This window comes from Vitis vinifera, chromosome 1, assembly GCF_030704535.1.
Source record: "Vitis vinifera cultivar Pinot Noir 40024 chromosome 1, ASM3070453v1".
NCBI lineage: Eukaryota > Viridiplantae > Streptophyta > Magnoliopsida > Vitales > Vitaceae > Vitis > Vitis vinifera.
Genome location: NC_081805.1, coordinates 25,773,519 through 25,795,585, shown reverse-complemented (window position 1 = coordinate 25,795,585; position 22,067 = coordinate 25,773,519). Strand labels below are relative to the sequence as shown.

Below are 22,067 nucleotides of genomic sequence, written 5' to 3'. Positions count from 1 at the left end.
GTTATTTGAGTTCTCATCAACAAAAACAAAACAGTTGGTGGGGAGAGAGTGTATTCATTTTATCATTTTGGTTGCCTTCGTGGGCCACCACCACCGACACACAAGCTATGACTATGACTCCCTGTCCCTATAATTTAATGAAAGAGAGAAAGTGTTTGCCAAACAATAAAAATAAATGCATAAGGCAAAAAAATAAGTGGTTCTTTTTCAAACCACGTATATTCCCTAAAATATCAAGAGCAGATGCAGATACCAAATGTGGGCTAAACAAGAAACGACAAGAGTACATTCTCCGCAGCCATCATGAACAGCTCTGGTTCACTCTAAAGAATGCAAATTTTCAACGGTGGAACCTAAGTTTGAAGAAGTTTCCCCATTGAAGCTTGATGACAAATTTAACGCTCTAGTCTTAGGCCCAAGCACCAGGACTCTAAATCAATCTTTTTTCTTGAGGCAACAACAGAACCAGCACACAGGTATCCACCATGTTACAGGCAACCAATGGGAAAAGAAAAATGGCCTTTTTATACACCTGACATGCAACTGACCAATACCAGAATCATTTTCTATTCCCCACAACTGTAACATGATGAAACCCTAATTAAAATCCTGAGACTTTGGAACTTCATACACTTCTAACAGAAGCATCCGGTGAAAACAAAAGACACTTCTTCAACTTCATAGAGACCATTTTAAACTTAATTAAAAAACCAGAAACACAGCCTGCAGTACTGTCTCTGCTGCTGGTAGCATAGTGAATGTTAACAATACCCACTAGTAAATTCCAACAGTACATAAGCCTATCTAATAGAAACCAGAACCAACCTGTAAAATCTTGCCAGATAAAGCTGGCCGACACATAATGCATCTGTAGAAAAGGATCCATAAAGACCACAAGTACCATTGCAGTTAGTACAACAACTTGACACAGATGATGAGAAGGCAGAATAACGACAAGCGCTGCGACATGGAGATGACACGACTGACTTTCAGACACCCATATTGAGCAATGCTGGACGACAACCCTGGACCTTCTCAACCCTCAAACATGTCCTAGTACTCACTGGAACAGTAGATAATTGCAAATTAATGGATGCAAAGGTAGAAGCAATATAAAATTGGAAAACGAGACAGGAAAACAAAACCATTCGAAGATTTATCCATGTAAACAAACAATAGAAAGAGAAAGTTGCCATTGCAAAGGATCTTTAATTAAAAGTAAATTGTAAAATTGAATGTTTATCAAGTTTGTTATGTGTATACATATGAAGGACAGAAACAATAACTTCTTCAAGCAACAAATGCACATACAAAGAAAATGCATCACATGACAAACCTGATCATTTTCGTCCGGTGAGGGTGAAGGAGACTTTGTCGATTCAGATGGTTTATCGGCCCCACAGTTCTGTCTATTGCACTTGGTTCTGAAGGGATAGTTTATGTTGCTACACTTCTCACACTTCCAACTTCCATCAGGCATCTTTTGTTCTGAATAAATGAATTATGTTAGCATCAAAGTTAATGCAAAGCCAATAATAGCAGCAAGTTAAAAAAGAACTCACTAGAATTCTTCTCAGATTTTGCAGCCTGCATTTGCAAGAGAGAATTATTAGAAAGTAATAAACATACTACAAAGATTCCAATTGATTGTTAGATTTTTAAGTTTAACATCCAAGAAAAGGCTATTGAATGATAAAACTTTCATGCTGTGATATTAAAAATGACAATCTAGTTCTACATTCTTAAACGAAACGCTGCTCAAACCTGTGATCCAGGTTTTGGTGTATTGCACTTCCTCATGTTACAAACAGTTCTAAAAGAGAAGTTGACATTTCCACATTTAGGACAGGTCCAGTCATTATCACGGGTTGCATCTAGAGATTCATTAAAAGGATGAAACAGTCAGGATAAAGAATTTGCCATGATGCCAAATAATTGGCTCACAATTTATAAAATAGCAAAGGTGTGACAAGCCTGCACCTTTTTTTTGAGATTTATCATCAGGAAAAAAACCTGGTCTTGGGCCCTGCAGAACAATTTCACACATAAGGTCAAAAAACATGGAAAACAGAGGAATGTATAAAACCAATCTCTGACTCCAAAGAAGCATTTATTTTGTCCCTGGATCAATTTGTCTTCACTTCTTCAAGCAAGAAAGAACAGGAAAGAATGGGAGGGCTGGTGGAAAACCAGTTTTTCCCAAAACATTTAAACATTAAATAAATCCATATTCACCATACTTGTTAAGTTCAAACATGAATTAAACTAACCAATGCAAAGAAAATCAAATGCCAATGGAGTTTCTTATCAAAAAAAAAAAACAATGGATACTCAAGCAGAAACATTACTGTGCAGCTTGCAAATATGATCGTAAATGCAAATCCTAGCAATGAGAGATTCTTTTTTTCTTACCATAGCTGCATGGCCCATGGGCAAACCCAAGCCATAGCGGTCCACCAGTGGGGGCATACCATACATCCCACCTGAAAAATCTACATCCATTAGATGAAAATGAAACACTGCACATGTGGGGCAAGCAGCCATTTGATAGCTGAAATGAAAATAGTTTATCTTTTCAAATCAAAACATGAATCAATAAACATGTTCGCTTTCCACAGTGATGCTTTCAAATCCAAACATGAAACAATGAACATATTTGCCTTCTAATCATTTTCAATTGTAAAAATGCCTGCATTTTATAAATACACAAATAAACATTTCAACATTTTCTAAAATGAACAATTTTTAGGACATGTTTTTTGAAAATATGTCAACACCAGACACCTTCATTTCATTTCCATTTTTTCTCCAGAAACAGAAAATATAAGAAATAAACCAAAAAAGGAAAAGTTTAGACCAACTAGCACGATAGAACAAGAGAAACAACACATACCATTTCCCATCATAGACCCACTAGAATAAGGTGGTGGTCCAGATAAATGCAGAGGTCGGTAAGGACTGCCTGCAGAAAGGCGGCTGCCATAGTTGTAGTGATATGCAGAGCCCCCAGAAAAGGGACCATCATAAGGAGGAATGGGTGCTCCATTGAAGAGAGAAGAACCATATGGTGGCACGCCAAGATACATTGAAGAGGGTGCACCAGAACCTACATATGGAGCTGAGGAGTAACCCTGAGGAGCTTGCACAGGCTTAGCAGCAGATTTCTGGTAAAAAAAATGTTTTAGATAGAAAGTAATTATCACCATTGTTACTATTGCCCTAAAATCAACAAAAAGTGCTACAATTGGAGAAGAAAAACTTATAATCTGAATCAGTACATCAGCAAATACAAGCAATTCGATAGATGTGATCAAGGGGGAAGGAGGCTGGGAGCAGATTATCCATGCAGTGCTAATTGAATGGACTAAAACAAGGTGCAGCAAGGACATGAAAATCAAATTACACCACAGCATGCAAATCATGCAATAATGATATGAAAGGCAGCCCTCTTAACCCACATGCCAATTGACACCCAACAAGTTGATTACTTTAGACCCCTGTTTCAGTTCCAACATAGATGCCTGCTTTCGGATGAAAGTTCCTCTGCTAGCTTAACTGCATAAGAGTCCATATTAAACACAATGGAGCTGTCTTCAACCCAACCTCCATGCCATGCCCTTGCCAACAAACCTACCATAGCACCTTTCTCACCATCTCTTTGAAAAATCAGAGTTAACTAATCGCCTCTGTCAACCAATAATCAGGCTCCATAACCCTGAGGTGAACAAACAATGAAAAAGAAAGTGATCTGCCACCCCCATGCTTGCAATTATAACATCAATTTGGAAGATTTTTTTCACTCCTTAATAAGAGGCTCGCTATTACAGTGTTAACCAATGAAGCCACCAATGCATGAAATGCAACCTTCTACACCATTTATCATTCACCCCTTCTCCCCAGGCAACACTCTTTTGAGTATCATAGAAAACTTTATTGAAAATTCACTACACCCCAAAGCCTATTCCAATCCTGAAAAGGATCTGAATGTGATGGGTTCCAAAAGTATACACATCTCCTTCCCCATCCAACAATCCACAGAATTAATAGCTTTAGCAGTAAGAAGCAAGATGGAATATGGCAAAGCTATATGCAGACTGAATAATAATAGAAAGAACTAAAACAGTAATCAAATGATGGGAAGTTAGCAGCACAATAGGCTAAAAGGATGTGAAATCATAGTTTCCTACTTTGATGGCTGGTAAAGCCTTACAACAGTGGAAAGGCAGAGCACATACAAATATCCTTGTGGGTCTCGCCACATTACTTTCCCAAGCCACCTCAACTCACAAGGAATTTTAGGGTTTTGAAATGTTTGCCTTTTGTCACATTATCCCTGGCCTTACTTTATCACTGGAAAACTAACAAGATTAGTCTCCTAGTGAATTAGAGCTCTCTAGATGACTGTCAATATTGCATCCACGATTTAAGGTGGATAAATGCCCAATACATTAATATCAATATCTGGAAATAATGAAACATTTTGAGCTACAAATTAACCCAAAAGTTTAAGTTTACCAACAATGAATATCAAAATAATATAGGTTACAATCTTAACACCCTACTACACGGACAGCCTTATTTAGGCTTTCCATCTGGGCTCAATAAATGGGAGACATAAGCAGTCAAGTTTGAATTCATGACCTACAAGGCTTTCCACTATGTTAAGCTCCCAATTTACCTAAAAGTTTAAGCTGTAAGGAAATGGTGAGCCAACAATAAATATCAGGCTCATTTGTTTTTTTTTTTTTTTTTGATAGGTAATAAATATCTGGCTCATATGGAATACAACCCTAACAAAGCACATGAAAAACATAAAAATGTGAATTTAAATGGATTTGGATCATGAAATAACCACATCTAAGTTAATTTGAGTTCAGGTCATATCCACATACTTATGCAAAAATCCTACCCATGCACCTGAAATGAGACCCAGTTCCAATCAAACTGAGTCAAAACCCAATCCAACAGGATTAAATCCAATTCAGAATGGTCTACTCTGTTCAGCATACAACCCAAACAAACTGGTTGACATGAATGAAGATGCCCTTGAGTGAAGATCTATTTTTGAAGATCACTGCAAGCAAGCATCTTATGACTAGGGATTTTCAACATAGATATGTGATGCATCCTACATCACCATAAAAAGGCTGATATTGGCATGACAGCTAGATTAAGTTAATATGCTTATCAGAAAAGCAAAATATAACTAAAAAACATTAAAATTCTGCTAATGTTAATATTTGTAGTCACATTCATTTGAATATGAGAGAGAAAAAGAGAGACAGACTAGTTGTGTATCCTAGTCTGCTCCTTTGTAGATTGGTGGTCAGTGATGGTTAGTCACCCACAAGGTCAGGGTCACAACAATGGGAATTCTACATGAATTGAAAAGGTTCTGCATCTCTATATTTATAACAACAATTCCTGAAAGTTACACACACCAGCACAATAATCTATTAGTAGATTATGTATTCCAGCATGTGAAATACTGAAACAAATGTGGTTCTGTTCCTCCACATAAAAAGATACTACAGAAGTCCACATCTTACTGAGTTATGATCAGCTGGTCTGGGTTGGGTACAATTGCGCATATTGCAAGTCGTCCTAAAAGAAAAATTAACATTGCCACAGCTAGGACAGGTCCAATCATCTTCTCTCCTGCTACCTACGGATAAGCATAAATCAATGATTGGGCATCTTGAGATGATAACAAAGAAAATAAGCAACAAAGGAATGTAAAATCACATGTGGACAGCCAAATGTCAATAAATGCATAGATCACATACTGCAACCAATTTCAACAAAGCAAAAACAACATTTTGATACATCAGCTGTGACATGCACTCACACTTTTAATTTTATGAGAGAGAGAGAGAGAGATAGATAGATTAAGGATAAACTTCCGAACCATAAGATTTGATAGGGACATTCTAAAGACAAAAGGCAACAGTACTGCAAAGAAAATATCAAATCACTTGGTGATAAAGATGTGTGGAGGTTTTGTGTGATGAGCTAAATGATTTTGTTTGCTTTTTTCTTTTTTTCCTTTATAACTAAGGAACCTTCATTGGCCAAGCCCTTCAACTCTCCATGGAGACCCAAACCTCAAGGTGTTGACCGCACCCACCACAATCAGCATCAAGGAATCTAAGGCATTCAACTAATGGTAAGAATTGAACAAGAGACTGTGCACCTCTACCACACATCCCAGCATTTGCCCTAACCAAATGCGCATCCTAATGGGCATGATTTTGCATATTGTTTTCCTCGTCTTCCTTCTTGTCGTTTGAGTTTTTTTTTAAAACAAAGTTTGATGAGAACTCTTTTGTTGTATCTTGAAGAAAATCCGATAACAATTCATTTTTCTCCCACTCTTTTTTGACTTTTGCCTTTGCCTCCATGGGAAAACCCTACCTCCAAACCCTACTTCTCATTCCCATTGTCAACCCAACCAAATAGGTTAAGAAAATAGAGCTGGATGTCAAGTTGAGTTGGGTCAAGGCCAGACTGGGCCTGGGTTGACCTCCAAACCTAATCTGCCATGGTTGCAGACCTATGACCAACCCAAACCATCTGCTTGAGCAAGTGCCTCACTAGTCTACTCAAATCCATTGCTTTGAATTCATTCAAGCCAAAGTTTTCTTTGTTTGAAACAAAAATTTGTTATTCCTAAAATTTCAGCTTACTAAAGATAATGAGATTTTTATCAAACTAGATATTATGTGCTTAAAGATTTAACCTTTTAAATTTTTGGCCAAAGAAGTAATAATAAAGACAGATAATAATAAATTAAATATCCTTAAAATTTTGGACAGCCGGAGTTCAAAATTTTCAAACCGACCACTATTCTGGAATCTAAAGTATCATTATTTTCAATTTTAGCCAATGGAAACTCAAGCATACACGTCTTTGTAAAGGATACCAAGTCCCAACGAAACCTGTAAATGAGAATTGAACCAATGCCATTCATATCATGGAAAAAAGTACTGGAAAATGCAACATGAAAAAAAAAAGGACACATAAATTATAGAGTAGGAAAACAAACACTATCATACCATCAGTTCGTGCTCGCTTGGCAGCTGAAGAATTCCTGTTATCTACCTGATAACAGAGAAAAAAAAAATTGTAAACCAAAGGTCCCAATTGGTGCATGCAATTAAAAACACAGTAAAATCTACTAGCCATCAAATACCCAGCACAATTTATCCATCAAATCTCCAATTTTCTGATTGGTTACACAGAAATACATCTCTAAATTTGAAATTTTCAGCCCCAAATCCAAAACCAGTCCTACAGTCCTTACAAAAATTTAATCCCATCATGCACAACACAAAAAACCAATAGTCAAAAGTAATTATTTTAATGCCATGTTAAATACAGAACCTCCCATCCATCAAAACCCTAAGTATGTGCATGGATGCGTAAAAATAGGTGCTTAGATTCGAAATTCATTACCCTGAATCCACAGTTCAGTTGCCTTATCCTCACATAAATTAGACCCTTTATCCCACAAAAAACCAGAAAAACGAGCACAGAACTTAAATATTCCAATGCCATGAAAAACCCAGATTATCCCATCCATCAAAACCTTAATTATGTATTTGGCTGCACGGAGAAGGGTCCTTAAATTTGAAATTCACAGTCTCAAATCACAATCCGCATTCATCTACACATCAATCTAGACCCACAATCATCAACAACGACGCCACAAAAAAAAAAAAGTTCATAATCGTTGAAACCCTCAAAACAGAAATTCCAAATCTAGTCATTTTTCCTCACAACCAGTTCCATAAAAAAAAATCCAAAAGATAAATCAGATCCAATCAAACCAAAAGACAAAAAAATAAAATAAAAAATCTGCAGATCGTTTTCAGATTAAAAAAAAATCAAAAATACAAAAACGCAGAAATATACGAAGAATACAGAAAAATAAAAAAGAACAAGAAATTGGGATGATGAGAGGACGATTGACCTGAGACATGGCGCAGATCGGCGACGCGAGACGTATTGATGGGGCGGAGAGAGTTTTTGCCCTACTTCACGAGTATGCTGAGGGCTAAAGGACCTGTTAGATTGGGGTTTTTATATACCTTTCTTACGGTCTACGTTACTACACCTTACGCATTATCTAGTGTTTGGCTGCTGGAAGTCGAGGACTGGGATGGTCCAGTCCTGGGTTAGGATTGTCTGGATCCGGTTTAAATCTAATGGCCTCGATTTGGAGTATCAAAACATTAAAGATTTGTGGATATTTTTATTGTAATGTCAAAAATTAATTTTATATACAATATAGAAAATATATTTAGTTTGATGTTAAAAAAATTATACAGTATACATTACAAGTTCCAAACAACAACAAGAATAATATTTGTAGGATGAACAATGAGCTAGGTTGGAGACCATCCCAACCCTGTTTTATTTGATGGTATAAAAATATTTCAGACTTACTTCATCTTGTTTATCTTTTTCAAAAAATCATCTTTTTTAATTGTTAAATTTTAAATTATATTAATATAATTTATAAAAAAATAATATGAATTTTATAATTTATTGTAATTAAAATAAATTTTTGTTTTATCTATGCTAAATAATGTGAGAAATAAAAAAAAAAATTAATATTATATAATAATCAATATGGGAATCGATAAAAATAATGTTTTTATAATCAAACTAGTACTTGAATTGAAATAGTTATACGATTCACTTGTCAAATCGATGGTCAGATCGCAACTGAATCAGTGACGTCATAAATAATAATATATATATTATATAAAATTTTAATAATTATAAGAAATTAAAATTATATATGATTAAAAATTTTAATAATATTTCATTTTTATATTTAACATATCAAATAAAATGATGAAGAGAAATGTAAATATATTAATATTTTAAATTTTATTAAATAAAACATTTATAATATTTAAATATAAAGATATATTTAAAATGGAAAAAAAAATATTTAATTGTATTTGTGTATTTTATTATTTTGAAATTATTATATTAATTATTTTATTTTATTTTTTAATTACATTATACAATTATTATTATTATTATTATTATTATTATAAAAATAAATGTGAAAGTGTTTTATGCTTTTATACAATTAAAATTTGAAAAAAATAATTTTGTTATATATTTTTATTTACAAATATAATACAATGAAAAAACTTCATAACTTAATGGTTAAACTTCAATTTTTACACCTGAAAGCCCCTCTTTGCAAAAAAAATTTCTTCACATTAACTAATCCCACATAAAAAATAGATAAAAATTATACAGAGATTGTGGGGATATAAAAGGCATGCAAGAATTATTAACTTATAAGATTAAAAACTTATTGGATTTGATGATAAATGGGTTGGATGGGTTCCTCGTAAAGTAATTCGTCCTCATAGAGTGATTCAATTCCCTTAGGAAATGTTGTCGTTTTGATGAATAAGCTTTTTTGGCTTAAAGAAAAAAAAAAGTTAAACCGTTTGATTCATTAGTTCAACTAGTTTGATTCCAGTTCAATTCTTAATCGATTCAATTAGTTAGATTGAATTGCAACCAAGATTGGTTCACAGTCTAACAGGCCAATTCAATTCAATTTTTAAAACCATAAACAAAAGTCATATTTAAATTTCTTCCAAATCTTGATGTGGGTTAAACTATTCTATTATGGACAGGTATCCATAAAAATCCATCACACTTTCGTTCATAGATTTCAAAAAGTATAGTATAATTAAAGTGATTTTATAGTTTTATGGAACAAGGTAATTGATATTTAGAATTTTATGGGTTTTAGCATTCCATAACTACTTTAAAGTAGTTTTTTTTCTTTCTATTTTATTCAATTCATATTTCTATTATTGTTAAAATAATTTTTTTTTATTCCAACAAATAGTATTATTTCTACTATTCCTATACCACATTATTAAGGTTGAAGGTGGAATTAAAATTTAATTACTAAATTGATAGGCACTTGAATTGAGGAAAATTTCTTGATCCAAATGTTCGAGGGAAAGAAAAAAAGAGAGAGATATTTATAAAAAAGAAAAAAAAAGTAAGAAAAAATTATATATAAAAAAATAAAATTTTATAAGATTTTAACTTTGATTGTATTTTTAGGAAATAAATTAAATGATTGAAAAATATATATATATTTTTAACTTTCCTTAGTGAGAAAAATACAAAGAAATGGTATTTTTTTATATTCCTAAAAAAAATAAAATGTTGAGGCCAACAAAAGAGAAAAAAGAAAAAAAGAAAAAGAAAATTACGAGTTCAGTATATTATAATCAAATGGTTTATATTTTATTATATGTTTTTAACGATTGATATTATGATACTAGTATATTATCATTTAATTATGTAAATTTATTATATATTTTCAATGAATCGAGATTACAAATTTGATAGTTTAGAATTTTTCCATGAAGTTATCATTATTCTTGAATATCAAGCCCCAAGAATGGAAGGATGGTTGATGGAATATTTGAACAAACAGTTTCTCTACTCAAATCTTATTTGAACAAACATCCTCCAATATCAAAATGCAAAGGCCAGTAAAAAGAAAAGGGAAAGAAAGAGAGAGAGAGACAAAAAGAAAAGAAAATAAAGGAAAACAACCTTTACAACTTGGCATTGAAATCAGTGTAGCTCAAGCCCAAAATTGAAGCTCAAGGGTTGGGCCCTGGTCAGGGAGGAAGAAGACTATGGTTTTGGGTTGAGACTCGGGCTCCACAAAGGGAGAAAAAGGAGAAAGGAAAGGAAGAGAAACAGGTGGACAGGTGGGGGGTTATGCAAAATGCAAACTCAGCAGCTGAATGTGAAAAAGTGTGGTCGGACATGTACCACGGCCCCTTCTCCACCAAATCACTCGCTGAGCTCTTAACCTAAACGCTTCTCTCGCGTTCCTTCTCTCTCTCCCTCCCTCTCTCTCGCTATCTCTCTCTCTGCGAAGACATGGCAGCGACACAACAAGGCCCTGATCGCCTCATCCCAACAGGTACCCCATGAACATTGAACACACTATCATTTTCCCATTAGGTGACCTGAATTTGAAGTGGGTCTTGGTTGGATTCACGTGTCGTGTTTTGGGTTGGGCTGTGTTGAATTCGATGAAACAAGGGACCTGTTTGTTTCTTGGAACTTTTTTTCAACTGGGTATTGATTCGATGGTCCTGAAGATGAGTGGTTCTTGAGAATTGAACGCATTTGTTAGGTGTTGGTTTGTTGAATTTTGTGATTGTTGCGTGCCTGTGTTGGCAATTGGGTGTCATTTGCAACCTGTTCTGCATTTTCCTGAACTGGTGTGCTAAGTTCCAAAATGGGAATTGTTGGATGAGGACCAATAAGATTTGAATGGCAATTTGATCTTGATGCTACTTGTCATCATGGTATCTCTTGTTTAGTTAAGAGCTCTAGATACATTCCATATATGGTAAAGCTCTGAGAAGGGGTATATTCCCAGTTAAGTGTTTCTCATTCAAAGGAATCATTTGCTTGGAGTGATAATACTTGTTGATCCTGTAAATTTAACTCGTGAAGTTTCTGGTGATAGCTTTATTGGAAATGTGGGTGGGAGATGACTGTGTGGCTGGCTTGGTCTTTATGCTAGTAGATTATCTTAAAGGACCTTAAAGTGTTGCTTCTGTTATCAATTGGTTGTTTCCAATCAAATTGACATTATGAAATATCCTCATACTGGAGATTTTGGGTGAAACCGAGATGGAAGTAGAGTCCGTTTGGCGGTGTTTTTAGAAAACACTTATAATATAAAAAATGTTTTTGAAAAAAAATCAGACCCAGTTGGCAAAATTTAGAAAACATTTTAAAAAAGTTGAAAAATCACTTTTATTGTTTTCTTGAGAAGCACATAATAGATGTTTTTTCCAAAAACACTTTTAGAGATAACATTTCCTTTAAAAACACTTCAAATAGAAACACTACCAAACGCACTATTAGTCTAATTTTTGAAATGTTGGAAGATCAATCTTGCCTTTTCAGAACCATAATATTAAGGAGAAATACAATGGTCAATTGCAACAGGTAAAAAACTGCGAGTTTCGTATTGTGGAAAAATTTTCACCTGGCAGTGTTATGACGATAGCGATACTACAGTCAGCTGTGCCCGCATAAATTGCCAGCCTGTCCCCCCTTGAACATGGGCGTGTAACATGTTAGAGCTAGTAATCCTAAGCTCTGTATCCATTCATACTTGCATTTGCATGATTTTTCTCCCCATTTTGCAAATATGGCACACTAGATTATTATTGGCAACATATTTCTTGATGAGATGTCACGATAGAACTTTAGTTATTGGATTCTGGATTTTTTTTTTTTATGGTAATTCTAAATTAATGAGGGACACATGGGAAAATGTTTCCCTAGATATGGTACAGATGGATAAGTGTTCCTTTGGTTTGCCCTGTGTTGTTGCATAACAATCATGTTTCTCATATCTATTGTGATTCAGGTTTTGATAATGTCACTGGTAAATGGAATGAATATTCTTCATATGTTAATGCTGAAGGCTTGGAAATTAGATCTTCTGTGAGTAAAGACCGTCAGCTTTTCATCTTCATTCATGCTTGATTTTCCTTTCCTCATTAGAACTCACCAGATGTTTTTGTTTTCTATTGTCTGATTTAGGGCATGTACAATGAAAATCCATCTGTTGTATTTGATGGTAATGGGTATAATCCTCAAATGCCATATGGACCATATCCAGAGACAACACAGCTGGCTTCTGCAAGGGGAGATGGGAAGTTACATGCTGCACAGCAGTTCTCAATCTCTGATCCACTTTCCTACCAGCAACCCATTGCTCCGAACATTCCATATGTTACTTCATCAACTCCTGTTTCACAAACAGAGCTACCTTCGGAAATTGGTAAGCAAGGGGATTGCAAACCTTTTGGCTTGAATCTGGGTTACCCACCTTCATTGGGATCATTTGGTAGCAGAAGCAACTTTTCTGAAAATTCTGATGGGCTAGGTTTCATGTCGGATGGGTCTGATGTGTTTGGATTTGGTAGTCTCTGGTCAGATTGCTCAATCCCCTTGAAGGAGCGGTCTAAGTTGTCATCACCAGCAGCATCTCAGCAGCCAGTTGGTTCACTGAATATGTCCAGGACTGATTTTGGAATGGTAAGTTGTATTTTCCTAAATTGTTATTTATTTATTTATTATTATTTTATAATTTGGAATGGGTAATTCCTTTCTGTCAAATAAATTTGTTAGAATGGGATCTTGCATTTCACAATATTGATGAGAACAGTGTTTTGACACTTTGCTTTGAACCAGGGCAATAAATATCAAAAGATGCTTACAAATTTAAACTCATGCAGGCTTCTCAACAACATGGATCGCTTTCCAGATTTGGATCTCAGTCAAGCTTGAACTACAGGGGCTACAGTAGCAGTGGAATAAACCAAAGCTCTAGTTTCAGAAATACTTCCATATCCACTACTTCTGCCATGAATGGTTGGAACTGGCTTCCATATGATAAAGCAAAAAGTGGAGGAAACAGTGACACTTCATTTGGATGTACTGGTACAATTGATACTTTAATTGAGCAAAATCGAGGGCCTAGGGCATCAAAGCCAAAAAACCGAACAACTGCTAATGAGTCTTTTGTTAATAATAGCAAGAATGGAACATGTACTGGAGTCCACCGTGAGTCTTACAACCGTCTGGATTTTGTCACTGAGTACAAAGATGCAAAATTCTTCGTGATCAAATCTTATAGTGAAGACAATGTCCACAAGAGCATTAAGTATGGCGTGTGGGTTAGCACCCCAAATGGCAACAAAAGATTAAATTCTGCCTTTCATGAAGCCAAGGAGAAACATGGAAACTGTCCAATCTTTCTTTTGTTTTCGGTAAATTACTTAATCTCCAAGTCTTCTTGTTGAATGAATGGAAGTAACTTTGAATTCGGTATACAGTTCATCCAACTAGAAGTAATTTGTTTAACCTGGTATGAATATTGAAAGGGAGAAAATGAGTAGTCGGTAATGCATTAAAAAGAACAGGGAGAAAATCCATTGGTGGGGGTGGGGTATAGATAGTGATGTGGACATTCCTCTTGACATTCTAGGACAATGTGACTTAAAAGGTTGGCCATTATTTTTCTCTTCCATGAGGGAAAATAATGGTGCATATTTTAAGAAACCATAATTAGTTTCTATCTGTTTTTCTGATCTTTGTTTGTCCTTTTTCATCCTGCATCTCTGACATATTGTATTCTTATATATTTTTATTGTGAAGAACATCATTAAGAGTCTTTGAAGATGAAAAAGAGTTTCTCATGTCTAGGACACCTATAGGATCTGAGACTCTACTTCTCTCTCTCTCTCTATTGCTCTCTCCCTTCACCCCTACACATCACAAAAACTGTTGCTTGTTTACTCTTGTAAGTGTTGGGTGGCTGTATAACATTAAAGAAATAATTAATGGCAAATTTGGTCGGGATGAATCATATTGAAAATTTTCTGATTGATTGATACAAGTACATCTTGCTGATGATATGCTATTTGAGAACCAAGAGGGCCCTTAAGGGGTGATATCTTTGTATGCCTCTCTGCCTTGGTATTCTTTATGAATGTTTTAACTTGCGGCTGCAGTGTCATGAGACCTTGGGCATGCAAAAGTTGGCAGAAAGTTTCTACCGTTTCTCCTTATGATTTTTATGTTCCCCCCTCTTCCTTTTCCATTTTCTGCTCTATTTTTCTGATCTTGCTGTTTTTATTTCTTACAACTTTATGCAGGTGAATGCTAGTGCCCAGTTCTGTGGGGTGGCCGAGATGGTGGGGCCTGTAGATTATGATAAAAGTGTAGATTATTGGAAGCAGGATAAGTGGACGGGCCAATTCCCTGTTAAGTGGCATATTATTAAAGATGTACCCAACAGTCAATTTCGTCACATTATACTTGAAAATAATGACAACAAACCAGTTACCAACAGCAGAGACACTCAAGAGGTAAGTGTTATTCGGGATCCACAAATTATCATCTAAAAACATATCAACAAACTGTCAATTGTTTGAATTCATTATTTGTGCAAGTTAGGAGTGACTGGAGAACGGTCGTTGCTCAGTTGGATTTCTGGTATTTTGACTAAAGTTAACTATCCTACGCCTAGATTTAAACTACTTAGACACAATTTAGAGAACAAGTCAAAGCTAGGAGTTGGCTCTTTATATCCATGAAACATGATTTTTATTGGTCTCATACTGTGCCAACTTTGGCTTCTGTAATTAGTCTTTGGTGGTCAATCATAGGGAGCATTACCATGGCTGCAATACAAGGCTGTTTCTTGGTGTTGGTCCCAGTTCTAAAGCTTTATCCACATTTTCCTTTTCTTGCCTTGGAAATTATTATTTTAAGAAAAAAATGAATATGATGAATGTGGATGATGTGTGATCCTAATTTTCCCCATCAGCCTTTGATCTGAAGATGTAGATGAAAGCGTTTGTTTCAACATGGACACTGTGTCTTGTCTGCCTACCTGCCTCATGTGCGAATTTACTATATTTGACATGTGGTCAGTTTTTGTGTGAAAGAACAATGAGTGCCAAATTATGAGGAAGTTAATGCCTCCATGATAAATTCCAGATAGAAAGGCATAATACTTCTGCATATATGGCCATGGTGGACTCTTTTGCTAGTGTTCCAAGAGCTCTTGCACACAGGTGGCTGCCGATTGTGTGTCAATAGGTGTCTGACGCTCTGATAATCAATAGGATGAACTTTCCTTCACATCATAGCAATCAATTGAAATCAAGATTGTTTAGTATCATGGTGACTTTTCAAATTGGATTTTTCTTTTCTGATCTCAGTTAGAACTTGTATTAGAGACTATGATATACATTGTGGGCTTAAATCCTAACAGTTTGAAGTTTTAGGAAACATTTGTTTAACATGGTATTAGAGTCTCACTCAGTGGGAGGTTATGAGTTTGATCCTCACTGCATGTTTATTTTCCGAATTACATGTGGGTGCTAGAGAGCATCATATACATTTTTGGAAAATTGGTTGTCCAACCAGTTGCAAACTTAATCTCCCATATTTGAATGTTCATATTCTGTCAACACGGTGTTAAAATTAACCAATGTTACACACTGCATAATTCATGGTAAATGAAGTCACTTTACTTTTCTCATTAAATTTGATTTCATTTGAATGAACTTGTTAGATGTGGTAGGTCTTGTTACATGTGCAGTATTTTTCCATTTATTTGACTGGTTAAGCTGGGCCTGCTGGCATGTGCTATGCTTGTGAACAAGTTGAAAGAAGTTTAAATACACTGTTGGTTTCAAATATATTTTCTTGAAGGTTAACCGATTTTCTCATTTACTTTCGAAAACGGCTTTATCATTCACAGCTTTGTTTGTCCTTCCTCAAACCTTGCAGGTGGAATTGGAGCAGGGTAATGAAATGTTGAACATATTCAGGAATTACGAAAGTGATTCATCCATCCTAGATGATTTCGACTTCTATGAAGACAGGCAGAAAGCCATGCAGGAAAAGAAGACCCAACATAAAGCAAGCCTGTTGGCTGCTCCAATGGTTGTAGGCAGTCAGCAACAAATTCGCCGGTCTCTCCCAACTCACCTCATACATAAAATGTCAAAGACCTTTGCTCAAGCTGTGTTGTTGAATGAGAATGACAAGGAGCGGTCACCAGCAGGAAAGGCGGTGCCTGGTGCAGCTCGCTTGAGGGGAAGCAGAGTAGAACCCGAAAAAACAAGGGCAACAATGGCATGAACCAATCAGAATAGTTAATATGGTTTATCTTACAGGCAATCTTGGACTGGTATCCCTATAACATACTCCATTTCTTCTTTCATACTTCATTTTATGTCTCAGATTGTTTAAATCAAAAGGTTTTGGATTATTTTGGAGGACTGAGGAAGTTGGGATATATAATTTCTTCTTTTTAGCCCTGTGCTCCTTGTAATTTTGGATTTTCTTTTTCCATGCCTTGTACGCTGGGCCATGTACAAAGTTCTCCAGCCTGGGAGGTAGAGGTTAGAAAAAAAAATGCAACAATGCCAGCTTCAAGCAATCAAGAATGATGGAAACAGTACAGATCTTAGCAATTTAAAATTTTAAATGGTTCATTACCATTTTTTTACGTTGCATTCTTTCCACAAGGCCAACCCCATCTTAGACCTGGCTTGGAATCTTTGAATGCAATTTAGAGTTTGTTTAGAATCATTGTGAGATGGTTAGACATGCTTGTTAGTTTTTGAAGTGATTCCTTTAGAGCTATGTTTGATTCCAAGAAAATTTGTCACAAGTGTTGGATTGTGAAACATGAATTAGTTTTGTTGTGCTTCACTCGATATGTTGAGGATCGAGCTATCCGATTAGCTTACAGGGTTTTTTGAAAGCTGAACCATTGTACTCCTTTCTTTTTTTTCCTTCAATTATCGAATTGTTGAGTGTTGATGTACTATTTGGACTTAGTAGGGATCATTGTCAAACCATATTAAAGATTTTGTATTCTTCTTTTTTGTTCGTATCTAATTTGATTTAAAAAAATTAAAGTTAGTAAATTATTTTTAACTTAGAAATAAAAATAAATTATATTCAAACTCATTTAATTTATTTTAAAAATAATAAAATTAGAAAAAATTAATTAGAAAATATTTTTGTTTTTAAAATAATATCTTTTATTGTTAGCTCTTTGATATAATAAAATTAAAAATAAAACTAAACTATATTTAATTGATTTATAAAAACTATTTTTTTAATTGAAGGGTTAGAAAAAAACAAAGGCATGATTATATTCCTTTTTCGATAAAAAAAAATAATAGTGAAATAAATTAGTTATTTAGTTTTTATAACATTTTTTCCTTTTTTGTTTTAATCTTTTATTCTAAACTTTATTTTAAATGATTTTCTTACAACCATTATATAACTTAATACTACATTTGGTTACGGAAAAAAAAAGAGCATGAGATCTTAAATAGGAGCATAGAATAAATCGCTTACACTGCAAAGATAGTTTAATAATTGGAAGTCATGAAGGTTGAGAAAACATCCAGGGAAGAAACTAAAAAACGAAACCTCACTAATTAAGCCTGGCTACTAGCTTTAGCCGAAGAAGAAACCTTCACCAGCCTGTGGAGGCAGGCCCTGCTGGGAGAGCATAGAAAAAAAGACGGCCACAGCAATTGCCATTGTACCAGCAAGGCTTGGCGCATACTTATCTGCATTACTTCCATCATCTTTTGCCCCCGATGATGTCCCCGTCGAAGTACTGGCCGGAGCAGTTGATGTAGAATTGCTTGTGAAGATGCTGTAGTCTGGCGAGCTTGCAGAAATGTTCAGAAGCTCTGTTCGCCACAAGAAAGAGAGAGTCATCGAAGTTAGCAAAATTTCCTAAAGTATTTTTCATATTTTTAATTATTTCTAAAAAAACACACCTAAAGTAAACTGTTTTTAATAAAAAAAAAATATTATGATTTTTTTTTTTGAGTTCTTAAACTATAAATACAATTTGTATAGATTTTTCCTTTTTTGGTTCGTGCTATAAAGTACATTTAATAACTTAGAGGCTGTGGGTTGGCAACCGGAACGCCAGCTGCCACCATTAATCTCAGTACAAGTGACATTATTCTTTATTAAAATTCATGTCAGAAAATATAGCTAAGACAGCCCACCACAAGTTCATAGGTCTGTGAATTTACTCTTAACATTGAAAGCAGTATTCATTGTGATGGCAACAACCCATGGTTGAAGTTTGGAGGACTAAAGTGAAAGTCTGCAGTTCTTATATATGGTTGCAGACTTGCAGTATAGGAAGTAAAGATAGAAGTCTTCCACTGCAAGCAATCTGAAAATTTTGCAGTTACTGTCCATTTTAAGCCGGATTCAAATGAAAAGGGACGCTCCCTGCCTCCCACTTGTACACAGCTCTACTACACATGGGTATTTAAATTCTCCAAGATTCTTCCGATATTACTTCTATTACGATTTATGAGCACTTCTATGAAAAAGTCAAAGCTTTTAAAGTTATTTTACAGAGATCTGTTAAATAACAAATAAGTGATTTATAGAACAATCACCTGCCAATTTTAAAAGTGATTTGAAATAATTAAGCATCTTATAAAGTATTAGGAATACTTTCTAAGCCTCCTAGATTGACTCCAGAAACCAGAATGACTAACAAACGGGTTCTAAAGCTTGGTTCATATTCACATGTACATCAAAAGAATGCTGTATTAAATGCTTTTGAATGATGAAGAAAAAGGCAGAAGAAACGGTAAATGAGAGCTAAAGCAAATATATGGTTTGCAGTTGGCAATGGAAAATTGGAATTTGGAAATGCAGTGTGAAAAGCAATAGATGCAAAACAAAAGTGCTTATACAACAAAGCAAAAAGAAACTCAACAATAATCAAAGGGAAAAAGTTGCTTTTTCCTTTTTCTTTGTTCTTTCCTGATCAACACTACACACCACCGTGAGATGCTGTAACTGCTTTGAAGGTAGACTTTGACCGTGGCTCTCCATAGATAAGAGCCTGTTTGAAAGTGCTTTTCAAACTTGGAAACACCTTCAGAAAATAGTTTTTTGATATCCTATTTTAATAATAAGGTAACATTTTAATTATTTTCATTTAATTTTAAAATTGTTTTAAAAAATAATTACATATGGTTGAAAATAAGGTATTATTAATAAAAAATATATTTAAAATCACATATATATATATATATATATAACATGTTCATGACATTCAAAACTGTTTTTAAAAAACAGTTTTTAAAAAACAGTTTTCAAAAATATTTTTCCTGAACTGTTTTCCCCTACTGGTTTGAAAATACAACACAAACAAAAATTACAAAAAAATATTTATACAAAGAAAAAAATAATAATTTTAATATTATATTCAATAATCAATTTAATTATTATACTCCAGTTCTCAAAACCGGTCAATTTTCATTTTCATGTTTCTAAGATCTGAATAGCGTCAAATATATATTATTTTAATTCAAGTTTTCTAAAATAGATCTGAGCATCACTCTTAAGAGAAAATATACTATCTTAATTTAAGTTTTCTGATATAGATCTGAGCATGACTCAAAGAAAGGGAGAGGCAGTTGAACTCACTCGGACAGTCACTGAGACTCGCATTAGCCAGCTTGCAATCAGAAGGCAGTTGCAGCAGCTTCGCCTCCTGAATCCCCAAACTCTTCACCTCCGCACTCCCATTGTGCGTCTGTTGTATGAAATAACACAAGCACACCGGCTTGCTCTCTCTTATCTCCGACACAGCACTGCAACAGTCCTTCGTTGGAGTCGCCGCTTTCCCCGTCGCGAACGACAGGCACTCCGACACCTTGGTGAACTCGTTGGCGCATTGGTCTGCTAACGACGCCGCACCGGCGGATCCAGAAATCAAAGCGGAGAGAGAGATCATGAATACCAGAAACCAGCGCTCAGGTAATCTCATCTTCTTCTTCATCGCCTCCATTGTCTGAGTCTCCTTTGGATTGCGCTGAAGTCTTATTCTGTATTTATGGTAAGATGGTGGTGTGAGCTATTGTGCGTCTGGTGTGAGGTTTAATGACGGAAACAATGGGGTAGTTGGGAATGCAGTTAAGAGACTATGACGAGGGCCGGTGCCGTTTTAATGAGGTTTGAAAGGAGTGAGTTGTCCACGTGGTCTCGCAATAGCCACGTGGCTTGCCCCACTACTTTTACGTGTCGCTTTATTGTGCTTTTTTGAAAGTGATTACATTCTGTCTACTTCACATAATTAGTTACGAGTATTATTGCTTAAGGCGGAAATGGATTATAAAAAATAAAATATAAATATATATTAAAAAATTTTAAAAATTAAAATCATGTTTTCATTCAAATTATTTTTTTAAAAAATCACTTATGAATTATTTTTAAAAAAAATATCATAAATAATTTCTTAGATTTTTAAAAATATTTTTCAAAATTTATTAAATACCAATTTTTTTTTTCAAAAACACTTTTTAAATTAAAAATACTTTCTAAAATTATTATCACCTTTAAAATTTTTAAAAATGTTTTTGTTTAGATTTTATCAAACCCATCATTTATTTTTTTTATAAAAATATATTTTAAGCTAGAAACCTCTAAAACTGCATGAGAATTTGAATACAAAAATAATATGAAATGAATATTTTAAATTACTTACATGTATAAATTATTATTATTATTATTATTATTAAAATATGTGTATTTTATAACTTCTTAAATATACCATAAAGTTTATTCTTATTTAAATTGAAAACTTTATATTATAATTTAATTTCGGATAAGGCATGGGCATTGGAGTATGGGAGAAGTGCTGCGATCTCTGCCTGGGCATGTGTTCATACAAGCACGTGCCTTGAAAAATCAAAGCAAAAACTTCACAAAGTTGTACAGATATTTTACTTATAGTATGTTAAGACTTGCCAGTGGATTAAATCGTATTGTACGAAAATAATTTAAAAAAAAAAAATTATTTCAAATATTATGTGAGAGTGTTGGTTGTCTTTTTTATGCAAAAGTATTTTTAGTAAAAATATCTTTTTTAAAGTATTTTTAGTAAAAATATATTTTTTAAAGTATTTTTAAGATAATCACAATTTGTTTGATAGTGATTTTAGGAAATGATTTTAATATTAATAATATTTTTTTTTTGTTAAATCAAGTGTTTGGTAAAATTTAGGATTTTTTTTTTTTAAATCTGAAATTATTTATAATATTGAAAAATATCTTGTAGTGCTTTTTCGAAAAGAAAAAAAAAATCTCCTAAAAACACTTAAAGAGTAAAAATATTATCAAACGACCTTGTTAGTAATTTTTCAATATTATAAATAATTTTTTATTTTTTTAAAAGTATTTCTTAAATTTAGTTAAATATTTAATTTTTTTTAAAAATATTTTTTAGGTTAAAAATGTTTCCTAAAATTACTTCTAAATGAGTTTTTTAGAGTGTGTTTGACAACATTTCTATTTAATATTTTTTTAGTAGAAATATTTTTTTCAAAAATATTTTTAAGAGAATTATTAATTAGTGTTTCGGTCAAAAACATCATTTTTTTTTA

General features: G+C 34.0%; 3 protein-coding genes across 8 annotated transcripts; 1 reads left to right on the top strand and 2 right to left on the bottom strand.

The window, feature by feature from the left end:
- Positions 1–652: 652 nt before the first annotated feature.
- Positions 653–8,084, bottom strand: LOC100264264 (ranBP2-type zinc finger protein At1g67325). Of its 6 annotated transcripts, none has more exons than XM_010657640.3 (10): positions 7,973–8,078; positions 7,056–7,101; positions 5,550–5,665; positions 2,894–3,164; positions 2,413–2,492; positions 1,981–2,026; positions 1,765–1,874; positions 1,563–1,587; positions 1,337–1,488; positions 653–1,063 (listed from the first exon to the last, which is right to left on the bottom strand). In XM_010657640.3, the coding sequence occupies exons 1-10, from the start codon at positions 7,979–7,981 to the stop codon at positions 1,061–1,063; spliced, it is 858 nt and encodes a 285-aa protein (XP_010655942.1). In that variant the 5' UTR covers positions 7,982–8,078; the 3' UTR covers positions 653–1,060. The 6 variants fall into 6 exon arrangements, with proteins under 6 accessions (XP_010655942.1, XP_002277426.1, XP_059591091.1 ...); XM_002277390.5 differs by having other exon boundaries at positions 2,413–2,483; XM_059735108.1 differs by having other exon boundaries at positions 1,026–1,488; positions 7,973–8,084.
- A 2,402-nt stretch (positions 8,085–10,486) lies between these two features.
- On the top strand, positions 10,487–17,128 carry LOC100248968 (YTH domain-containing protein ECT1). The gene is made up of 6 exons (XM_002271307.4): positions 10,487–10,993; positions 12,464–12,540; positions 12,640–13,137; positions 13,338–13,871; positions 14,760–14,972; positions 16,405–17,128. Exons 1-6 carry the CDS (start codon positions 10,951–10,953, stop codon positions 16,756–16,758), a joined length of 1,719 nt encoding a protein of 572 aa, XP_002271343.1. The 5' UTR covers positions 10,487–10,950; the 3' UTR covers positions 16,759–17,128.
- Positions 17,129–17,956: 828 nt separating this feature from the next.
- Positions 17,957–20,595, bottom strand: LOC100259092 (non-specific lipid transfer protein GPI-anchored 1). The gene is made up of 2 exons (XM_002277542.5): positions 20,110–20,595; positions 17,957–18,335 (listed from the first exon to the last, which is right to left on the bottom strand). The coding sequence occupies exons 1-2, from the start codon at positions 20,471–20,473 to the stop codon at positions 18,094–18,096; spliced, it is 606 nt and encodes a 201-aa protein (XP_002277578.1). The 5' UTR covers positions 20,474–20,595; the 3' UTR covers positions 17,957–18,093.
- Between the last annotated feature and the right edge of the window lie 1,472 nt (positions 20,596–22,067).